Genomic DNA, 24,546 nt, shown 5'->3' with positions numbered 1-24,546 from the left:
GGAAGAAATCCTTCAACTGTTTCCGGTCCCAGATATAACCGGTATCTGTTTGGTAGCCAATGAAATTAAAATATTTTCAAGAAAGCATTGATATTTTTTATTGCTTTTCCATTGAACGGAATTTATATGCAGTAAAATCACAATAAACATAATTATACCGGTAACTGGCATGGGGGCTGAAAGTCTAATTTCAGAAACAGTAGCAGGAGACTGACAGTTTTAGTAACAGGCCACCAACAGGACATCCAAGTAAAAGGTAAACTACACTCAGAGCCATATATACCCAATTAAGGTAGTTTGGGGAGGGACAAACCTTCAGATTGAAAACCATTCTGATCTATTTTCCACTGGGAGAGATGATCTCACAAATAAACTTCCTAAAAACAGCTCAACTTTCTGTAACTGTGTTTTAATTTGATCAATAGAATATACACATTTAGGGGAAACCATTTTCCATTTAAATATGTGTAATTAAAAAGGGGATGATCACAGCCATGTAACATTGTAGAACAGAGGCACCCATTACCTCCTCACACCACAAAACAAGAGCACCAAAACAAAGACAAATAGTTTAGTCTTTTATTTAAAAACTATAAACAGTCACCAAAGTAAATAAAGCCAATCTAACAGACTTATGTCTATGTATAATAGCACATCCTACTGACACTGCAGAAATGAGGATAGGTGGGCTGCCCTGCTCGGACGCTAACAGGCAGTCATTAATGTTACACAACACTCCATAGAGAGGATAGTCTGAGGACGTGAGCCGGAATGTGGCATGGTATTATGAAAAAAAATAGTACAATAAAACTCCACACTATATTAACATAGAAAAAAAGTAGTGAAGAAAATATACCTGCACATAAAGCAAAGAACACAGGAGAAAACCTGTATAAAATTCCATGTATTTAAACCAATTTACAAATACAAAAAAAAAAATAATGTACGCGCACTGTGCTTGTACAATGACAAACGTTTACAGTGGATACATGTTCAGGGTGAGAGAATACCTTCAATATTATTTTCTTCTACAAAATGACATGAGATATATTATTCCATACTCTTTCAGCCAGCAAAATGAGTTCTACAAGGTATTATTATACAAAAAAAGTCAGTTCCACAAAAAAACTGTTTTCCCCCCTTAACTTTACAGCATCAGTACCTTTGCAGAAGTATTTACAGGTTTTAAGTACATTCATCCACTGCTGAGTATAGAATCACATTAGATACAAGTAATCAGGGATCATAAAAAAAAAAAAAAAAAGGTTCTACCAAAGTAATGCTTCTATTACTCCACAGAGCAAGTTCCCCAGTGGCTGTATCGGCATGAGAGGATTTTCTTTATATATATATATATATTCACAAATATTTACAAGATTATTTTCATTAATTGTAATGGTATTCATTTCAATAATAAATAAGTGAAAATATATTGACTCAAGTAAGAAAACCACACTATCAAGTTCTAAAGAAAAACAATCGAGCCAGTCTCCTGCAGCTGCGTCTCCCTCCCCCTCTCCAGCCATTCCCCTCCCTCGGCACAGCAAAACCTCAACGAACTGCCGCTCCTACTCAAATAAGTTCTCTGCAAATAGTCCCAGGATTACAAAAATGTGCTCGTATTTAGGGTTTCGGTAGGAGAGTCCCTCAGGGCAGCAGTCTAAAGAGCTCCCCCTCTTGGGCGGCTGGTGGAAGACCCCGTGGCAGTTTGTTTTGTTAAGGAGATGGGGGGGATTTGAGCACAGTGGGGTGAGGGAGGGGAGTCCGAAGGGCATAGTCTGGTGTTGCCCACCTGTGTGCCCCACTGTCATGACACCCCTAAAGGATGGTTCTCCAATTTTTGGGGGTGGGGTTGCTCTTGTGGGCTCAAGCTTGGAGAGAGCGAGTCAGTTCGTAAAGGCATTTGGCGAGCGTTGTGGAGACCTCCATGTTACTGAGTGCCAGCACAGAGAGGTGGCTCTCATGCCTCTTCACCAACCTGAGAAGACAGGAAGCGGTCATTAAACACACTCCATCAAACAGTAAACATTTGTTTAATTGATTATGATTCATCCCTCCGAACAAACACAGCACGAGGAGTCCTCAGATAACCCTTCTGTAAATGTATACAAAAAAAATTGTTCTTACTTTCGACCGCAGTCTGAAAACTTGGCAATGTTCTTTAGCGTTAAGGCAGCAGTTAGTCGTATGTGTTTGGTCATTGGTCCCTCTTTTTCATCCTAAGGAAAATTATTGTGAAATTCATCAGTTACAAGATATATTGATAACAAAATATTTCCAAGTGGGAATATATGATAAATATGGAGTAGTCAAGGACTGCAATGTTTAACATCTTAGAATCTTATTTCCAGGTATAAAATCATACATTTCTGTCAAAAGTCAGCCGGACACCTTCAGTGTAAACAAACAGCTAAACTCAGCCATACTCACAGTGAAGTCCCTGAACACCAGGTTCCGAGAGCCTCTGCGTAGGGCCATAAGGGCTGCGCTCGGATGATTGACAATAGCTTTCTGTGCTCGGGGGGCTGGAGTGCTGCTTGCCACTGGCTGAGGCCTGTGGAACAATGCAAAAGACAGTCAGCCACACATAGCGCATTCTTGCATCACCAGAATGGATATTAGCACTAGCATACTAAGCTAACCAGAGGGTACATACTTGGAAGTTTTCTGATTTGGGTCTTGCGTCTGTGTCGGTTCCTGCTCCAGTTTTAGTGCGGCCAATAGGGCATCTCGAGAACAGTGCTTATCCTGCAGGAAGAAAATAGGATAATTGTCAGCAAAAACCCACAAACATGGACTGATTGATTGAGAGGTGAGGGTGTAGTTTTACCTGTAGATGGGTTATGAAGGACAGTCTCTGTCGGGGGAAAGGTTCACATCCCTCCCAGAGGCACTGGCCTGGGTATAGCTCCTTGCCACCATGCTGCGTGGCTGCATGGTAGAATACTCTAGATGGCGTCTCAAACCACCTGGAAGAACACGGATATAAATGGGACAGCCAGGCCACTTAGAGACTCAATTCTGATGTTTTTTCCACTAATTGGTCTTTTGAACAATCAGCTCTGAAAGAGATCCGATGTGATTGATCAAAATACCAATTAGTGGAAAAAAATATCAGAATTGAGCTGCCTGTCTAAACGCAGTTTTAGTTAGCCATGATATGAACACACCTTTCACAACAAAGGACTTCTCTTTAAGTATGTCAACTCAATATGAACAGAGATTAACTCACCGTTTACAGGATTGCCAAAGACACTTGAAGTTCTGTCCCGCTTTCCTGGTCTGTTCTGGGGGTGCCACCACGGCTTGTGGCCCAGAAAGGGAGGCGTTGGGGCTGGCGCTGCCACCCTGCACAGGCTGAGCCACTGTTGGCAGAGGCTGCATAAAACCAGGGAAAGAGGCAAAACTTTATCAGACCAAATAAGCAAGTGATATTTTGTGTTGTATGATTGTGTTTGACTATTCCCCAAATAAAACATTCAATTTTTTGTTGTTGCATTTCTTTTACCTTTTTAAAAAGTATGACAAGATAAATTGGTAAATTAAGCTAATTTTGAGGAAACACATTTAGATTCTAGCCTAGCTACCATCTGCTTACAATAAATTATACAATATGAATAACCTACCACTTGCTTATTAGTTATTTTCAGAAATTAATTCAACAAAAAATATGAACAGAGTTTGAATAAATTATTCAAGGTCCTAGATCCTGAAGACTTTCATAGTTGATCTTGTTTTATGCAAGTCATTTGCTTGTAAAAAATACAACTGTAAGCCCTGAATTGTTATTCAATGAAATTAAAGATCACACACACCTGCCAATCCAATAAGTGCAATATAAAACACAATTGCATCTTTTCAAAGTCGGTCTGTATAAATCATTAAAAATGGCCTCTAACCCTACTCATCACAACGCAGTTGATTTTCCCAAATAACAGCAACAGAAAAGCATTGTAGTTGCATGTGATGGATAGACATTTAAGGTCAGATGTTTTACTTGCAAAAACTCAAGCCCCCTCCCCAAATAACACAATCTTTGCATCATTGACAGATCCACTTTACAAAATAAAATGCATGACTACATTTTTTACCATAGAGAATCAGACAAATGTAGGCTACTTTGCATATTCAAGCCTATCTGGAATTACAACAATGCCCCTTTAAGGGTCTCCTGGAGATTGGTTGGCCACCCTTTGTAGCCTATAAAATATTGCAACATTACAATTACAAGCAAACACTTTTCTTTATAAAATAATTCCCCCCAGGGCTCGAAATTAAGGGCTTCCCATTGTCCCTGGAACGATAGAAAAATATGTCTACGGTTCATAACAGACCTGAGGATGACAGATCCCAAATTCATACAACCACTGCACATTAAAACACTTTAAAAAGCAATGAGGCTGATGCCTCAGATTAGACTGTTTAGCTTAAAATGTTGATAACGTTTTATTTCTTTATACAATAAACTCAATGCGCACTTGGCTGTAGGCTATGCACGATTGTTCCAAAATGCAATTTGCAGGAAAACATTGTTCTCAAAAGCACACCGCATGAGATATGAAAATATCCATTAGAAATAAAGCAAAGGGAGATCTAAAGATGCATCAACTAGCATGGGTTACTAATGACTAGGATTATGCTTGGCTACAATGAAACAAGGTAAGACGTGCTTCATAAAATTACAAAACATCAAGGTTTCAAACAATTACGGTTAATAGATAAAGGGCAACTCCACCAACCTCTTGTTCATTATCTCCAGCACAAAACCAGTTTCAACATTTATGAAAACGGTGCATTTATACGTCTTGTAGGAAAAAAACAAAAGTAAAAAAAGTTATACTAGAATACATGATCAGTTATTTTCAAACACAGATTCAGTGATGGAGGTATTTTCTTGCTCCCCACATTGGGCTGAAAACACATTGCAGGTTGATTTACATTTTATTTTTTTATATCTTACCCTATGATGTCACAGAGAAGCATTTCTTTAGGACTTTCCTTCTCATCTTTGTAACTACAGATGGTAAAAAAGTGCTGATTTCACACATGTATACACAGGACATGATAAATGAGAATGAGGTCGAAAAGTGGTGGAATTGCCCTTTAAATAACTTCAAAATGCAGACCCCACTCAGAATCAAGGTGGGTGATGTGCGGTGCGCATCAGGCCGGTCTTGTGACCATTTGATCTGAACGAACCGTGCCTAGAGTATGTCGAATCAAGCCTTTAGACGTTAATGGTCCTTCATTATATTTTTCAAACATGACTGGTGTTCAACCTATATTTATGTCATTAAAAGTCTGGCTACATTTTCTGGTGCCTCCCTCATGTCAGCATTCAGCATCGGTTTGGACGCAAGGCTGTAGGCAACATGCATATCATCTACACTTTGACATGTAGGCTTTTTTATTAATGTGCATAAAAAATAGATTGGAATATTATTCCAATGTCGGCCTCTGATCCAATTCTGATCCGAGTAATCTATATTATTCTTGTCCGAGCATCGTTTTTACTTGTCCCGGACAAGAAGACAAGTGTTAATGTTGAGCCCTGCATTTTATGTTTGTGAAGAAAAACGTAGTCACATGTTTTACCAGCAGGGCAAGAATGTCAATGATCCAATTAATTATTCAAGATAAGTCATCAATCTAATGAGCTTACTAGCCAACTAAGTTGGCACATCTTGCAAAACTGGGACAAGAAACAAATTGTTGAGTTATGTGAAACTCACCGTAGAGCTGGATGCCTGTATGGTGGAGCAGTTCCTCTGCTGCGTGGCATTCTCTATTGCTACTTTGGCTACTGTGCTTGGGTCGGCTCCAGCAGGCACGGCCACCATGGTGGCACTGCAGCCCGCCTTGTTGGGGTCGCTGATGGTGATGATCCTCACTCCCACCTTACAGGGAATAACAGACGCCCCATTGTCCTCCTCCGCCGGCCTCTTGTGCGCACGGCTCTCACCGCTCAAACCATTGGCCGGCAGGGTCCCTGGCCCTGTGGCGCCCTGGGAGTTTACAGTGACAGTGGGAAACAGCTGCTGCCTGAATGCAGGCAGTGCGTAGTTAGGCCCCGGCCCCATAGGTCCGTTAGAGAAGGGGCCTGTTGCCTGAGGCCCATTGGCAAGGCGCTCTGCCTGCTCAGCTTTGGCAGTATCCTGCTGGGGGACAGAGGGCTCCCGGGGAGCCCCATGCAGTTTCTGTGGAGGACCCACCTCCCCGTTCCCCAAGTGTTTGGAAGCGAAGTGATTTGGAATGTTTTTGCTTAAGTGGGAACCGGTGGAGGCGTCCCCTCTCTCAAAGTCACAGACCCCGTTGACAAGAGCCTTTTTGGGGTCGACGTGTCCCTCCTGTGGGTAAGCCAGGCCAGAGGTCTGCTTCCCGTTGGTGGGGCAGCTCTCGCTGGCTGGTCCGTTGGCACAAGCCCCCTGGCTGTTCCCTGAGTGGTATGGAGGTAGACTGGAGTCCATGCACTTCCTCCCATTAAGCAGCTTGGCCCCTGGAGCGTCTGCCCCTGCCAGGTCCCCGTTGCTGGTTTTGGTGCCAGCCCCATCGGCCAGAGAGGAATTCTCCATCACCTCGATCTTGCGTTCGTGGATGTGCAGACCCGTGGCGTCCTTGGCCTCCTCCTCCTTCTGGCAGATTATCTTGTCCCCCCTGAAGGGCAGTGGTGGCCCGTGGAGGGTGTTGCCTGTCTGGACCGCTGGCAGGCCTGGTGCAGCGGCCCCTTGGCTGACCTGGGCGGCAGCTGCAGAGGCTGAAGTGGTGAAGCCTGTGTTGGGCACCACAGTGAAGGTGACCTGGCCACCAGGAGCCTGGCCCTGGATGATGGTGGCGGGGCTGCTGGTGGAGATGAGCTGCACCGTCTGGAGAGGCCCCCCCGGGGACTGGAGCTGGCTGGGGACCAGCTGTACATTGAGCTGCTGGGGCTGAGGCTGGCCCTGTGAGGCCAACTGGTAGAGCACCTGTGGGCTTGGGGCACGCTGCGTGCTGCTAGGGGAAGGCACCTGGGGCGCGGGCAGAATGAGCTTTCCGCCCGGCGTGGAGGGCCGCTTTGGAAGCAGTAACTGTTTGATCAGGCTGGACTCTGTGGAGGTAGGCTGGGGGGTGGCTGCTGCTGAGGCAGGGGTTGGGACTGAATCTGAAACTGCTGCTGGGGGTGAAACTGCTGCTGGGGGTTCAATTGTTGTGGTTGCCGTTTGACCGACAGCATCTGACTGACAGAAGCAGAGCCCTGCATTGGGATCTGGGTGTTGGAAGGAGTGGGCAGGCCCTGGGGTAGTGGAGCGATGGTGGAAGGACAAGGTGGGGGTTTGGAAGGAGCGGGAGGCTGTCCTGCCAGTTGGATGGCCTGGCCACCAGACATTGTGGAGGGGTTGGCCAGAACAATCTGATGGATAGCCGGGGCATAGGCCTGGTTCTGCTGGGGGTTGGGGCTGACGATGACCACGCTGGACTGCTGCTGCTGGTTATGAGTGGCTGTTGGTGGTCCACTGGCCTGCGAGGGTGCAGGCTTGGGGGCGATGTTCTGGAAAGTGACGCGGGAGCCCTGGGTGTTGGACACGCCGGCAATGGTGAACACCTGGCCCCCGCCCACCTGGAAGTTTTGCAGCGAGGAGCAGGGGGCCGACACAGCAGCGTAGTGTGGGGGGGAAGAGAATACAGCAGTCTCCTGCTGGGGGCCCTGGGAGAGGGCCTGGGGTACTGAGGAGGGAGTGTGTGGCAGGGGCGGCCGTTGCGCGACGGGCACCCCCTGAACCCGCGCCGTGAAGATGTGGCCCTGCTGTACCTGTTGGAACAGTGTGACGGGGGTCCCGGTAGGCGCCATGACTTGTTGTTGGTGGAGCTGTTGGGCCATGCTGGGGGTGTGGTTCTGGACCACCTGGCCAGAGGTGGGGATGGAGCTCTGGACCATGGCCGTCTTGAGGATATCCCCTGGCTTGGCCTGCTGAGCAGGGTGGGGGTGCTGATGCGGTGAGGCCTGGGGGTGAAGGGGGAGCCGAGGAACAGTCTGAGCCACTTGGGGGTGAGGTACACCATCCTGCATGGCGGAGGCCACCTGTGGCGCTGCCGGGTTAGCAGTAAGGCTGGGGACTGGAGGCCGGGTAAACCCAGGATACCCAGGAACAAAGCGTATACACAGAAAGAAATACAACAAAGAACACATTAGAATCATTGACTGAGGTCTAATTTGCACAACTGCAAAGTATGTCTCACCATACTCCAAGACAACATGTATAGCAACTATGTCTTCTGACGTTTGCTGTGATAACATTCAAGGTATGTGGAAACTTGAATTTTAATGCCACTAACTACAAAATGTAGTTAGTTGTACAGTGAGTTTACCTGACGGGGATGCCTGGGGGTCGACAGGGACGTCGTGCCTGGGCCCTGGTGTGGGGCTAGCCTGCTGCTGGTAGTACAGCTGGATGGGCAGTGGGATGGCCCTCCGTTTGACACCCACCACATGTATGTGTGCCTGAGCATTGGGCTTGGTGTCCTCCAGCCGCTTCACTGTGTGGTTTGGGAAGATTGTCCTACAAAATGATAGAGACATGGTGTGAGTGCAGTTGACACTAAAACCTTGTCAATCATGCTTCTCAAAGTCATTGAATTTGGACAACTATATTGTAACTTGTCCATAGGGCGATTTATTGGTTGAAAACACAACATTAATGAATATAAAGGCTTCCAGGACCACAGTTGGAAAAAAAAAAATAAAAAAAAACGGTATAAACTTCTAGTTGTGTGTTCTCCAAATGATGATGGTTTAATATGGGATTATTCCAACCAACCGTAGACATTTGAGGAAGCCTTGGGAGGCCAGGATGCCAGTGCGTCCCATCTTGCTGCATGTGGTGAGGTACTCCGAGTACATCTCTGAGCGCAACACGGAGCTCTCGCCGCTCACCTCGAAGTGGGCGTTTAGCCTGGTGGAGACAAAGGGACTCAGAATGTATCTACTACTCAGGGGTCAATTGTGACCAGCAAGCTGACTGCTTGACCCAAAAACTACCATTCAACTTACAGAGAAACTAAAGAGCTAAGATGTGACACAGAGAGAGCATAACTATGAGAAGGTGTGTGTGTTTGAGAGACTCACCACTGCACTGTAAACTTCTCCCCATCTAGCTCAACAATACCAGGAGGAGGGGGAGTGGACTGGACAGGGACTCTTGCTGCTGAAGTGAGATATAACATCATTATTGAGTCTAATTTGATCAACTTACAAACGTTTTTGAATAAACCCATTCTCTATGCTGAAAACACTTTTGTTCTGATGTGAGACTGAACTGTCAAAACAGTGCTCCCTTCCTACATGTTGTGTTTAGTGTGCTGTTCCTCATTTTTCCCACTAGGGAGCAGTGATAGTACTGTACAAGCAGACTGCTATGTTTACCCTAGCTTGAATTATTCCTAGCACCTCATGCAAACATCAACTTTAGCTGATTGATTGCATACAATACGGGTTACACCAGTTTGCCTGATCATCCATGTTTCTAAATCACCAACGGATGGAAAGTCTCTACAGAAGAGAGTGGATGCAGAGGCTTATGGGAGGCGTAAACTGATGAGTTGTCAGCTTTCGATCCGTCTCGAACGTACACGACAAGGAGCAAGGCTCCACAGAGCTGAGCCTATAATCTCAGGCCATTGTCTCAGGGAACTGTTCCTTTATACCATATGGCTAATTATTGCCCTCACACAGCTTGCTCTAAATTCTGATGTTATGTACAACATGAATATAACCTGGCTTCATTTAATTTCTATGTGCATCTGAAGATCAGGGGACAGGGTTTAAGTGTTATGATGCTCACCTGGGATGGGTGCGCCCTGCAGCGGAGCAGGCAGCTGTTCTACAAGCTGCGGCTGCACCTCGGCCACCTGGCTCTGCCCAGCAGCCTGGTGCTCCATCAGCCTCACGGCCGTCAGGGCATCCGGCCCAAACGTGTGCAGGTCCACTGATACCAGCCGTACCAGCAGATCTGCCCAGGGACACACATATACACCGTTTAATAACGTACGTCTAAATTGTTGCATGACGGTTGTTTTTGATTTCCCAATTCTGAAAATCATTGAATTTCCTATTCCTCCAAGAGACAACAAATATCTTCTGTGCAACCAGTTTGTTTCCCAATTCATGTAGCTTGGTTGCTGTGCCATGCTAAGAGACTATACTTAATCAAACTGGACTCAAACACTCCATTAGTTGTTAATGCTATACATACACTTTATCTTGGTTAGAGGGTTCTCCATCCCCTCCATTCTGGTTGGTTGTTTATACTACTGCATGTATCCTCAATCCTGACTAGTGTCTAGGTTACTAGTAACATGGCTAGGGCTAGGTTGTTGGTATCTCACCTATGCTCCTATCCACGGAGGCGATCTTGCTGCAGGGGATCTCCCCCAGCTGGGCCAGCAGGTAGAGGACCTCCAGGGAGGACATGAGGAGCATGAGGTCAGGCAGCGACAGCAGGCTGATCACCTCACGGTATGACTCCTGGTCCACGTACTCACAGATCAGCACGCTGTTGTCCTCCGCCTTGCTCAGATTACCCAGGATCTCCATGGCTGGGGGGAGGAGGAACAAATAGTCAGGCTCTGGGGAAAATCATCTATACTTTTATCACAATTTATGCTTACTGTTTTTACATAAAGACATGAAGTTGCTTTCACATTACAAGGCCGGTGATATAAAAATAAATCTGACATTGAATTTGTAATAAAAAGACCCAGACACTGAAAAAGATAAAGTATGGGCTCTGATACTCACCCCTCATCTTCAGGAACCTGTCCCTTGACATCAAGCATTTGGTGATAGTGTGAAACATTAGGTGGGTTGTTCGAAAGTCAACAGGATCTAACTGAAGCTATTGGGAGAGAAAACAGATATTAATTCATGGAATCATCAAAAACAAAAATGCTCTGGAACAGCTACAGCCTGGTCTAACATTATGCTGAATAGTACTAATTAGCTCCATACTGCACGAAAGTAATAACATTCAGAAGATAAATATAACAGTAAAAACGGCTCACCTCTGCGGCCACGTTGCCGAGTGTATCCAATCCCAGCTGCCGTAGGGAGATGAAGTGGCAGTGGGCGCACAGTAAGAGGAACCGCAGACAGGTGCGGTTAGCAGCAAGCAGTTTGACGTTGGCCTCCTCAAAGGAGAGGTTGCGGAGGATGACTCCCACCTGCAGGACCCGCTGACCCTCGATGTCGCCGATGCCAAGGTTGCGTGGAGGGTGGAAGAGGGCGCCCCAGCGCTCGTCCCCCAGCGTAGTGTCTGTCACTGGGAGAAGAGCAGAGAGAACAGTGAATGTCTGATCCCCCAAGAACATCAAGGGTCTGAGCAATGGTCTTTTAAGAGTCTTTATGAGAAATCTTCAAATACTTTATTACACAAAAAGTCCACAAAACAATGTTGCCGTAATATTTATTTGACGTGCTATTTTTTACCATTGTTGTGCAAAAAATATTTTATTGTGCCACGGGTCTTTTAAAATTGGGTCTGTCAGTATAAATTGCTTACCTTGTGTCAGGCTGGTCTTGTCCCAGATGAGGTCCCGGACTTCAGAATCCTCTACCACATCCTTCCAGAACTGTAGAATCATATTCAGATTATTGTTGAAATACTGACTGCTGAAAAGATGCATTGCTATAAAAAACAAGAGCGGTTAAGGCTGATGTACTCCCGCGAGGACATCACTGTATTTCACTAAGATCCCTGAACGGCTGGAGGCAAGGCAACCGTTTTTTTCTCCCTCTGACCAAAAGCCTTTTAAGTTACAAACCTATAGTATACATATATAGTGAGTCTTTCAGTCAAATCTACCTTCATGAAGTCCCGGGAGGTTTGCTCCTTCCAGTCCATCCCAAATACAGTGGAGAAGCTACCTAGTGCTGCAAATTCACAAGAGTACCGTTAGAGAGAACATTCCAACCCTTACATTCTGAGACAGAAGGTATTTTCACACCTGAGGGATCACAACAACAAAAAAGGTTCTGTAATGGCAGTGCCTTGAAAAGGAATGCACAGTGTTCACATTTTGTTGTGCTAAAGCCTGGATTTCTGCATTGAACACAACCGTCTTCAGACTATAAATTAACAAGTTTACCAAGGAGGTAATAACTCATCTAGTCTCCATACAGGCAAATGAAAGGGAATAAACAACTGACTCCCCATTTCCACTTTAACCAAAAAGGGAAACTGAGCACAGTCGTGCGAGTGTTTCAACATTTCCCCCAAGTTCCCATGATAGACAAAGATTACAAAAACACACGCATCTCTCTAATTACTGTCCTGCAAAAATAGATTTGGATACTAATGAAGAATATTTAAAGGTGTTGAAGACGTACAGTCATCGAAGACACCTGCATGTGCCAGTAGCAGCGTGATGAGTTTGGGGTCTTTCTCCAGCTGCATGGCATGCTTGCTCTCGTTGGAGAGGAGAGTGCAAACGTTGATTGCGAAGTCCACTTCATTGGGCAAGCCCGACAGGAGAGAGAGCACCAGTTTGTTATAGTCGCATGGGGCCGTGAACTCCATGGACAGCCCATAGCTTTGGCGGAGATAGTCTGGGGACAAAAAAACAACCACAAATCCAGTTGTCATTTCAACTTCAAAGTGAATGTAAAGAAAGTCTGATGAAAACATACAAAAACATTACAATGTTGTGCTATAAAGACCTTGAGAAATTATGATTTCTGAGTTTATTTAGACTGTTTAAAAAAATGATTGCAACTGCATGCACTGGGACACCTGCCTGATAATGAATATGCTTTCAAAGATAGGAAACAGTAATTAAAGTCACATGCAGGGGGTGGGCTTAACAAGTGCAACTTCCTGAAGCCTCAGTCACTTGGCATAACTTTGCTGGTATGGCAATGATTGTATGGCATATTTCAGTTATTTGAAATTGATTACGGTGCAATCAATGGGATATAAATAGCCAACTCCTCACAGCTGGCAGCTTTGCATCTGTTTCAGACGTGTGTGTGTGTGTGTGTGTAGCTGTCAGGACTCCTAAACTAGAGCTACTTCACACACAGCGTGCATGGTGGTAATGCACCATCACAGAGCACCATGGTAACACACTGTTGCAAATTGCCTGCATGCCTGGGGAAATGACAACCTCAGTTCAGATACACTCTTACTGATGGGGGTCTCTCAGGCCTGTGCAAGATTGTATTACATTTTCTGTCCAAAGTCAAGATTATTCAAACAATTATCTCAACAGCCATATGAGGGAGGTTATGAGCTTCTGGTGGCAGGGCTCTGGTTTAAAGGCCCATATGTTTGCACATAAACAAAAGGAGTATAAATGTAGCAGCCCAAATACCGTATGAAGTACATTGCGTCTCAGTTCTGAAACAGCTCAAAGACTAATCCTAGTACAACTCCTCTTTCTTGGAATAGGCTACTTTCATCATACATTTTAAGATCTTGTTGTCTTGCTAACATTCTCCTCTCTTGAGCTTTCCAAATTATATCTTGATGAATCTATGATTATGTTATGAGGTGGAATAAATTGTCTGAAATACAAAGCAAACAAGCCTGCAGTATATGCACATTCAGATGACTAACAAATGTGTGCTTTGAGTAGTGAGAGACCTAGTTCTCCCAGTCAAGAGTGTTGAGAGGAAGTTCAGTGCTGAAGGTGGCCATAATGTTGACTCCATTTGAGTCGTAAAGTTTCAACTCAAACCAGAGTTGGCGGTGTTCTTCAACAGCCCCATCACTCGATACTTGAAGAAATATCCACCTTGATAAACATGCACCAAGGTTGTCCTCTGACCTAAGAGTACTTTTATTTATTTCACAGCATCCCAAAATCCAAAGGGTGGTTGCTTTACCTCACAGTATGGATACAGTAGAGTATCACAATATCATTTTTGCCGGTTTTACATCGTTACTGTGACTATATTGTTAACGTTAGCTGGTTGTTAACGTTAGTCAGGTGTACCTGCCCCACATATCAGGTATTTATCATCCTGTAGCTTTATCTCCATCTTATTTTATATATATATATATTTTTCTTTTAATTAAAAAAGAAAGCATGTTGAGCCAACAACGTGAGCACTTTAACCTCCACAACTAGTTCCCATGGTTTTCTCTTGTCCCTCTGCAGCAAATATACAGTATAGTGAGCATGTGTTTGGAACATCGAATCGCAATACATACAGAATAGTGATACATATACAATCTCAATACATATCTTATCGGCACCTAAGTATAGTGATATTGTATTGTGAGGTCCAAGGCAATTACTAGGGCTGGGAATTGCCAGGGACCTCACAAAATATTATCACAATACTTAGGTGCCGATTCGGCACGCGATTCTCATTATTCTATGTGTATTGCGATCAGATACTGTGATTTGACTGCGATTTGATGTTCCAAATATATTGCTCACCTTGTGTCTGCTGCAGAGGGACAAGAGCGAGCCATGAGAAAACTAGTTTTGATCAGTCAAGGAAATAAAATAGCTGAAAAGAAGAATAGAACAAGTCATCAAGGAAAAATACTGGAGTTTTGGGGCAGGTACTACCGCAAAATGAATACTGCGATGTTGTCAAAACGATATATCAAAAATAATATCCCAATATGTAACCATCCATTTTTCCCTCCACCACTAGCAATTACCCAGCCCTACCTCACAAATACCTGTCCAATAAAATCACTCTTCTCAAAGTGTCAATAAGAAACTACGTTTTTATCATACTTGCATCTGTTTGTTTCCTGGAATATGCCACCATCCTGAAATACCACTGTCCCTTTAAGAACTAGCTCGAAAGCAAAATATGGGGCCATCCCTTCAAGAATCTTTATTGTATTTCAAGTCCTAGCCCAACAAACAAGATTTTGGCAGAACTTATGTAGCCAATTATTGCTTTGTGGTTGTTTGAAGACACTTTGTAAAAGAGAAGGAAAGCTTTACCTGATACAGTGTGTTGCTGGTAGTTATAGGAGCAGGGGATTGCACCAATTGGAAGAGATGGTTTCGGATTCCCAGGCTGCACCTCGTCATCATCCTCGCCGAAGTGATGGACCTTTTCATACTTTTCTAAATATCTGTAGACAAAAGAGAACTTAATGCTCAGAGGGTGACTGATCCAAGACCCCACCTATTCCTACTCTCCCCCCCAATATTGAATTTAGAATGGCCTCTCTATAGCAAATAATCGTGTTTCACCCGATCCTCAAATCTCCCTAACTAGGATAAGTCCTGTATCCTTAGACTGTGGCTTCAACATAAACTGTTGTGCCTCCAAATCCCTGATAACAAAACTGGACACCCTGGCACATTCCCACCGTATAATTTGCCAATGGAGTATGACAGCCACTCTGAGGAATTTGGTTAATGCCTGCAATCACACAAGTAAACTGGTAGGCTGCACTCCGGCCTATAAAGACTCACAAGCCTACTTCTGTGAACTCCTAACATTTTCAAAGTCCCCCTACAGACAACACTAATGTTGTTGGGCTATCTGTGCTCACATCCTATTCCAACCCCAGTCACAAAGCAATTCCACTACTCAGTCACATCAGAGTGGAACAAACTACAAAACGGGGCTTACAACACAACCAATGTCTCTCGCCTACTTCTAAAATCGACAGAGTGAACATGAATGACTACACGACAAAGCACGAAATGAAAAATACTGCCAGAGGGGGATAAAAATCCAATCCAAGTTTGACATAGAGACCATCGGTTATGATGAAATAATTATGTTTACGCCTAGCTGACTCAAGAATCAAAAGACATGTGCAAGTGTTTAAGCAGAGTACAAGTGATGAATCCTTTGTGCCCTATTGCTTAGGGCAAACTAGTTTATCAAGAGTCACAACCAATACCAGTATTCCTTAATATGTTTATTCAGCTTGGATGTGACACAGGTGGGGATGATATGACCTTATCATCAGCACAGACAGAATATTCCAGACACCGGGGTGATGTCTTCATTCAAATGACCAACCGCTCAGCTGGGGAGGAGTGCAGAAAAGCAGAGGGAGTTTCAATGAAAGAAAAAAACTGACAGCTTTCTGTCTAAAGCCAAAAAAGTCTACAAAAAAATCTGCAAAACCTTACTTGAGTTGTGAATGTCTAACAAGTGCTGCAGCCTTCTCTCACATGTTTAGGTAGGGAGGAACCAACACATCTGCACATTGAATATTTGTTTACACAGACACATGCTGCAGTGGTGGCAACAGGAAATACCTCACCAGTGGTAGCGTGGAAAGCCCTGGCTAAGTGCGGAGTGTGTGTGCTGCCATGAGTCAGAGTGAGAGCTCCAATCTGAACGGAGTCCCAGTGCTGCTGCTGGTTCGCTGTGACCAAGGTAATCCCCCGTCCACGGCGCGTGACACACTGGACTATAAATACACCAACTCTCCGTTTGGAGAGGCCCTGGCTCTGCACAGCGTCATCACACACTTGTCTGGGCATGGGCAGAAGGGGAGGCGGGATGTGTGGTGGTGGTGGGTTCTGTTGCAGCTGTTCATGTCTGCACTTCCCTTTTCATACATGGCTGACAAAACACCCATTCTTCTGACAAGACAACAGCCAGAGTGCCACAGAAAAGCAACACAGAATTAGGAGGCCTTCTCATTATCAGTGTCCAATCAAGTTGACATTTAAAAATAATGTCATTGCATGTGTCATACCATCAGCTGGGGGAAAAAATAAGCAATTAAGGAGAACAGGGCTCTTAACTAATTTTTGTCCCCAGCAACAACAAAAAATATACTTTTTTTTAAATCACATTTTTTCAATTAATCTGAACGGCACAATAAAAACGTAGGCAACCAACTGAAGCCATAGATCTCTCACTGCAAATGATGACTGATTGTGAACTGATGTAATTTAAGGTTGTCCTGATCATACAAGAGCTGATAGAACATAAGAGCAGCCCTCTCAATAAAGGCTGCCTGAGTGAGTGAGTGAGTGAGTGAGTGAGTGAGTGAGTGAGTGAGTGAGTGAGTGAGTGAGTGAGTGAGAGAGAGAGAGGAGAAAATTAGGTGCCGCCTGTTGGACAAGCACACATACAAACACACAATCAGATTGAGTAAACTAACTGGCATTACTACTGTTCTATAAACAGGTGAATATATATTATTGTACCTTTAAATTAAATGCTTGCAGATTAATTTGAGTAGACAGAGACAACTTATTAAACATGGGGCATACAACAGAGACCGATGAGCAACATTAGAAATCCAGATTATGTAGCCTAAAGCTATGTCAATTGATAGGCTGGTTTTATGGCTGATAAAATAATAAATGGAAGCACTATATACAGGCCACTACTGAGAGTGGGGGTGGGTGAAATCCAAGTACTAGGTTGTGGACAAAAACTGGTCTGGGGGAGACAATGGTAAACGACACCGAGAAGAAAGCTAACAACCACAATCAAGGTGGAAATCACAACAAAGATAAAATAATGCCATTTGACAAAAAATAAAACACTTTGGCCTCAAGACCATGCTTAACATAATGAGAATGGTGGCTAAGTTTAATTTGTCAGCCCTCTAAATACATTTTCCACCGGTGTAGTTTGCTTGATGCAAAGTTAAAGTCAGTCTCACTTTCTATCCACAGAAACATTTAATTTCAAACATTTCTTTGTGTTATCTGCAGAGAGCTTACCACAGTCAAAGAACATTGGGACAGCATGCCCAATCTTAGGCCAGTAGCAGTAGTAGTGTTGCCTACCTCGGCTAGCTTTCGCTAGTCCCAACATCTCCAATCCCCACCCCTGGACTGTTATATCTGTGATTCACAACCTCTCCTAGCTATTGTTGCTGACAAGGTTTAACAATTTCAAAAATAGTAGAGAAAGGCATGGCAAGCAGGTAACCAGTGACAAAATAAGGGGGCATGCTGAGGGAGAGAGCTAGCTGTGGCCTCACACAGTGGCGGAAAACCAGAAAAAAACCTAAGCAAATAACCATGGCGCTTCACCTGTAATCAAATTGCAAACAAGCAGACGTTCTATAGTTTTCTTTGTCCACCACAAAGTTAGGTCCTACTTGCCAGTCAAGTCTTGTAATGTATGGCAGGCATTGGAAATAGGATTTGGAGTAGGGAGAGCTGCTCTTCTTAAACAGTGGTTCACGGGTGTACCTTTTTTATAGAGTGAACAACTTCTGCTGCCCATCATTTGCAACAGTTTGTCCTATCGACTTAAGTGGGGAACTATGGAGTTATTCAACTTTAGCGGATTGTAATTGTTAGGCTGTAATTGTTCTATCTGATGATAGAAAACACCAATTGCACTGTTACAGTTCATATGAGGAAATCAGTCAATAGAAATAAATGCATTAGGCCCTAATCTATGGATGCCTGGGATTACAGATATTCGTCACAGATACCTTTTCTTTAAGTAGGGGTTGTGAATCAGAAAATCAGTCAGTATCTGGTGTGACCACCATTTTCCTCATGCAGTGCGACATCTCCTTCGCATAGAGTTGGTCAGGCTGTTGATTATGGCCTGTTGTCCCACTCCTCTTCAATGGCTGTGCGAAGTTGCTGGATTTTGGCGGGAACTGGAACACGCTATCCAAAACGTTGATCCAGAGCATCCCAAACATGCTCAATGGGTGGTGACATGTCTGTTGAGTATGCAGACCATGGAAGAATTGGGACATTTTCAGCTTCCAGGATTGTGTACAGATTTTTGTGACATGGGGCTGTGCATTATCATGCTGAAACTATGAGGAGATGGTAGTGGATGAATGCCACGACAATGGCCCTCAGGATCTCGTCATGATCTCTGCATTCAAATTGCCATAGATAAAATGCAATTGTGTTCGTTGTCCATAGCTTATGCCTGCCCATACCATAACCCCACCACCAGAAGGCACTCTGTTCACAAACCACTCATCAGCAAACCACTCGCCCACATGATGCCATAAACGTGATCTGAGGCCAGTTGCACATACTGCCCAAATCTCTAAAATGATGTTCGAGGCGGCTTATGGTAGAAAAATGCACATCCAATTCTTTCAACAGCTCTGGTGGACATTCCTGCAGTCAGCATGCCAATTGCACACTCTCTCAAAACTTGAGACATCTGTGACATTATGTTGTGTGACAAAACGGCACATTTTAGTGGACTTTTGTCACCAGCACAAGGTGCACCTGTGTAATGATTATGCTGTTTAAATTGCTTTTTAATATGCCACACCTATCAGGTGGATGGATTATCTTGGCAAAGGAGAAATGCTCACAAACAGGGATTTAAACAAATTTGTGCACAGTATGAGAGAAATAATAATTTTGTGCATATGGAACATTTCTGGGGTCTTTTATTTCAACTCATGAAACCAACACTTTACATGTTGCGTTCATATTTTTTTTTCACTGTGTTTTCCAAGCTACAAAACACAATACTTAACATACAGCAAGTTTTTAAAGGACCAGAGATGTCTGCTTTGTGTTTTAATTTTTGCCATGTAAAAAATATCACGATACTAGTATCGTCACAGCCCTAATTTATATGACACTGGTTTAGAAAGCAAACTGACTTTTCATAAAAATTAATATGGTATACACAGCTTGGGTTACACCAGGAAACTGTTGACCTTGTCGAAATAACATGCATTTCCAAAGTTTCAGCAGACTCGCTACAGTTTTCTGTGGCTCGCTGATACATGAGTTTTGCTATATCATTTTAGCACCCTCTATTTAACATCAGAAAGAGACATACAGATATCAGGGGACATCAGGGTAACACCGGATCTCTAAACGCTGTTGCTACGTTTCACCTTTGTTGAGGTGCCAAGGCTAATCTCACTAGCAAACGATGTGTGAATGAGACAACTTTGATTGCCTCGGACTTCACTTATGCATGAAAACAGCGAAGTAGTTCTAATCCAACTCTTGCTTTGGCATGAGCATCTCAGTGCTAACATCATGATGTTGGGTACAGTCTATTCACAAGATGCATCTCAGTTTTAAGAGACCTCCTCTCCTGCACCTGAACTAAGGTGAAGGAAATTGAGAGACAAAAGCCAATTTACTGTACTCAGTAGGCACAACATCAATATTGCTTACCCCCATGTATCAGGTTCAAACCAATGCAGATAAAAGGATACAAGGGGAAGCAACCACTAGACTGTTGAACTTGTGCCTCAACATGATGGTTGTAGTGACTTGAATTGAGCTGCAACAACTCATTTATTCCATGTTTGTCTTTCACATAAGTACAATTTTTATTCCAGTTTTATTAAACAATAATCAGAGGTCAACTATTGAGTCTATTGCTCAGATTCCCAGGTTGTATGATTACTTACTATTTTCACTGACAAGTGGCTTGGCAATGTTAATTTAAGTAGCGGTACAACAAGCAAATGACTCCCTACTTCAATACATTTCTGACTATTCAGCGTTTGCCCTTAAGACCACGTTGGTATTGAGCTACACCTCCCAGTTAAACCAAAGGGCTCTTTGGTTCCAATAAGTTTCACCGTTACAGGCTTGCTTACCCTATAAGAGAGACATGGCATTGGGCTACATCTCCCCCTTTAAACCAGTTTGAGTTGATGGTAGAAGGCTGTCTTAACCTGGCCAATTCATTTTTTTGTTTGGTAAAGACACAGGAGTATGGTAAAAATAAACAACCTATATAAGCTGTGAAAACAATCTTCCAAGGAATGGTATTTGTAGACCAAAATGGTCAAACTTCTATGTGATCCCAGTGGGCTGTGTCATGAGGTAAAACCCAGGAAAAGTTTCAGGCAGTCAGGTCAAATGCAGGCTTGAAATGGGTTTGGCCTGTGCATTTGTTTGAAAATATAAGGCAAAATAAAGCATCTGGGCAGCTCCCAACAGCTCCTTCCAACCTGCTGATGTGCTGTCAGTTAGGCTATTTATATCTCTGTGTTTCAGTCAAACATTGTTTTACAGGGCTCTACACAGACTTTTTTTTTAACAAGGAGCACATGTGCGAACTAAGTTGGAAAATGTAGCCAGGTGCACACAAAAAATATTTGAAGTAATAATGTTAGAATCCTTCATTCTTCTAGGCGCACTGGTGCTCCTAAATAAAATATCACAATACTTGTACTTGACGATACACATTGGCGAAATGTGACGACATTGCATATGTGAGTAAAATGGTCACATTGTGGAGCCCTGCATTATAAATTAGCCTATGACTCTTCAAATGACAATTTGAAGGGGGGGGGGGGATTGTCTCACTGGGTGCGGGCTTTTGTTCCCAGCCAAGCAGCAACACACCTGTTTCTTGGTTGAAGACCATTTAGGCATTGTTGATTGGTAGAATCAGGTGTTGCAGCTGGGCTAAAACAGCCTGCACCCACACCTTGCAGGGTAACATCGCCTGCCCAATATCAAATCAGCTTTGCATGGGAAGTTAATGTTAAAATATTTTAATTCAACAAACTCTTATAGGGTATCAAGCGTTACTATTGTTCATTTGATAGCAAGAATGAAATCCTTTGCTAAAAATGCTGGAATAACCAGGACCATTTGGAAACACTTCATTACTGTGCTTGCCTATCATTGGCTCTACATGTAGGGCCTATATAAAATCCCATGATGACTTAAGAGAGGTTGGCAAAAACATCTTTAAACCTATGCAGAGTTGTTCAAATTCATAAGCCATATCTGTAGGCAGTTATGATACTTAGGTAGAGTCTGTGTGAACCTTGTTAAGAATTTGACATGCCTACAAGATTGGTTACTTGCAGACTGTTGACCTAGAGCTCTTTCAACCATTCCCAAATTGTGAAGGTGATTAATGCAACAGGATTATTAAAGATATGTTGCTTCAAAGAAATGGCAACGCAGGGTCATATAAGCAGCCTCTAGGCTCGACTGGTGAATGTGATCCTTCCTCTTAAAAGCAGGTGACCGTGTCAATGATGGCAATATTTTGGAGGGAAAAGGAGACTTGAGTAGAGAAGCAGCTCCACAATGGCCACAGGCTTACTGCTGGTGAAACATCTACACCGAGGGCAAAAGGTGTTTAGGGTAACGTGCCGCTGATTGCATAGTTGTGGCAACGGCTAGCCTATTCAATTACAAAATGACCAGCCAGCATTCAGTAACACACAAATCATGGACCATTTAAAAAGCATTCCCAGTTCATGTCCCTTACTAATAGTTTAAATCTACAAAGAGAAGATGTATGGCAGAATCCCCAGCAGTAAGACACCGCATAACAAACAAACAAAATATATAAAATAGTGATCTGCATTAACCCAGTAAAGTTTAGTAAATTTCACATCAAAACATACTGCTATGAGGCATACATATTGCAGCCAAGGTAAGGTCCAGTATGGTGTTTTTGTTTTCCGTGTTCAACATTTTTAAAATTGTCAGCAATGCTGGATTGTTGCATGGTCCTTTCCTGCTTCCAGCCTCTCACAATTTGTAAACATTTGCCACATGCTGTCTGAGTGTAGTAGCTAATACAAGACCATGCCACTTACCGAAGGTAGTACTGTTTTAAAACAAATGCTGCGTTTGAACAACTCCTTGGGAAGTTAAAATCTTCACCCAGCTCTGACCACTGATTCTTGTCAGAAACCTGTAAAGTAAATAAGGATGTTATTATACATTTTTCAATTAAGCAATATCAGGATGCATTAAATATGTATTAGATGAATCAAACAATCAGATTAGCATCTAGTAACAAGATGTTAATGTTAGCTACTTTTATTAGCTAGAACTGTGTTTTTAATTCCATGTTTGCAAGCAACAACTCACAGCTAGCTACAGCTTGAACTGGATGGCTTACTTAAAAGCTAGTGTTAGCAATCTGGCTAACATTACTTTTTTGGCAAGCCAAGCGTGCAGGCTAAATGTGGTAGCTTCCAAAGCCTGAGATAAAGATGACCCGCTTCAGCACAATGCTAGGAGCAATAATGGAATGAAGGCGAGCAGTCTTTATTTGGAGAGTTCTTTTCACGTTTACTGTTTTCAATAAATAGGCCTGTGTGCGGCCTACATTTGTCTTCAGCCATAGAGCCAAAGATGGCTAATGCGAATAACTAGCTTCCCCCAAATTATCGTAAAAAATCTACTTGCACAAAATGTTACCTATCCCCCGCGGCGAATAGTTCCTCCTAGCCAGTGCCGATAATCGATGTTAAACGTGCCCGCTAATTTCGAGTTGCTCTTACTGCACTCAGACTCCGAGTAGTGCAGCTACCGTACGGACTTTCAATTCAAACCATACACAACACAAGCCACCACATTGCATAGATGGCAAACTAGCACAAGGCCGACCGCAATCCTCTCTCCTACAGCCGTTTTAGTATGAAATAGCTATTCGGGATGCCGAAAGAGAGTTCTCTAGCTGTTCACTGAAAACCGAGAGTGCGAAAATACACTTTTAGTTGCACTCACCTTAGCAAATCCACCTAACGAAATGACTCTGATATAGAGAGCATTAAGATCTAGTTCTTTCCCACCCACGATAGGAATCTTCTTGAACGGCGATCTGAAGGAAAAATAATGAAATACATGGAGAATAGTATTACTAATTGTTTGTAAGCATCCATAGTCATATGTACATGATGTTTAAAGGTGTATTTAAACGCCCCATTCTCACCCTCTGCTTCGGTGAAATTGCCGCAGCTCGTCCAGGAAAGCCAGTCCTTTCCTTCGCTGATCTAGTACATTTTTCCCCGTCGAATTTGCCATTGTTTTTGCATGTAAAAACGGTTAAACCCCCACTCACTCGCTTCCTAAGACACCAAGGATCCCATACTCCGCCGGCGCTCAGTCATTCGCGAAGCTGAGTGTTTAAAAAAGTTAAAGAAATAGCTAATAGCAAGAAGAGCGCCAGCTCGCTAATAAAGACTGATGCACAGCTATACACAGAAAACAAGCCGATTCTGCAAGTTGTAATAAACACTTAGCCAGAATAACGACCGATTTCAACAGCAAACTACAACTGCCATTGTAAAATATGCTAAATTAATAGTTTTGGTATCAAATGTGTTCGTTTGGAGTGGTTTGACAGTGTGTTACGGACGCGGCTCCAAGCAATCGCACACACTGTAGAGCGGCAGCGGGATCCAGTTCCAGACAAAAAGATCTGAGGCCTCAAGCTCGTACTGCCACGCAGCGCCCTCTACTAGAAACAACGGTATTGCACTCCAAAGCGGTTTATTGGAACAATAGACAGTGTTGTCTTTTTTAGAGCTCATCTGAAATGTACAAGACCCGTTCAAACAGAACAAAATTACTACTGTTCGTGGGGGAGGGGCGCTTTTGGATATACTATAAGAATAATAATGTGACAAGTTGACAACCATTCAAAATAGATTATTCAGAGTTTCCACATATTTTCCTGTGCTGTGATAGCCCTACTTTATTCTCAAAGTTGGCTATATGTTGATCAACTGACATGCAATTAATTTGTGTAATGGTTTCATCTAAATTGTAAAGTTTAGTGAAGTGACTGCTTTCTCTGAATATTCTTAACTAAGTAGACTAATCATTACAGTTTATAAAGTCACCACAGTAAATTCAGTTTTGCTAATTTCATCCACAAAATGAGCGGTTCGT

At 43.3% G+C, this 24,546-nt stretch overlaps 1 protein-coding gene across 1 annotated transcript; it reads right to left on the bottom strand.

Annotated features, from left to right (window-relative positions):
* Positions 1 to 565: 565 nt before the first annotated feature.
* LOC135515036 (AT-rich interactive domain-containing protein 2-like) lies at positions 566 to 24,346 on the bottom strand. The gene is given in 22 exon segments (XM_064938837.1): positions 566 to 1,978; positions 2,128 to 2,219; positions 2,431 to 2,554; positions 2,657 to 2,748; positions 2,831 to 2,969; positions 3,233 to 3,378; positions 5,733 to 7,111; positions 7,114 to 8,091; positions 8,344 to 8,534; positions 8,793 to 8,927; positions 9,101 to 9,179; positions 9,816 to 9,983; positions 10,360 to 10,569; positions 10,772 to 10,868; positions 11,035 to 11,291; positions 11,532 to 11,601; positions 11,835 to 11,902; positions 12,359 to 12,577; positions 14,941 to 15,074; positions 22,461 to 22,558; positions 23,380 to 23,473; positions 23,585 to 24,346. Coding segments are annotated over 22 exon segments (4,974 nt in total). The 5' UTR covers positions 23,677 to 24,346; the 3' UTR covers positions 566 to 1,866.
* Positions 24,347 to 24,546: the final 200 nt, after the last annotated feature.

Source organism: Oncorhynchus masou, chromosome 26 (assembly GCF_036934945.1).
Source record: "Oncorhynchus masou masou isolate Uvic2021 chromosome 26, UVic_Omas_1.1, whole genome shotgun sequence".
NCBI lineage: Eukaryota > Metazoa > Chordata > Actinopteri > Salmoniformes > Salmonidae > Oncorhynchus > Oncorhynchus masou.
This window is presented reverse-complemented; position numbering and strand designations above follow the sequence as displayed.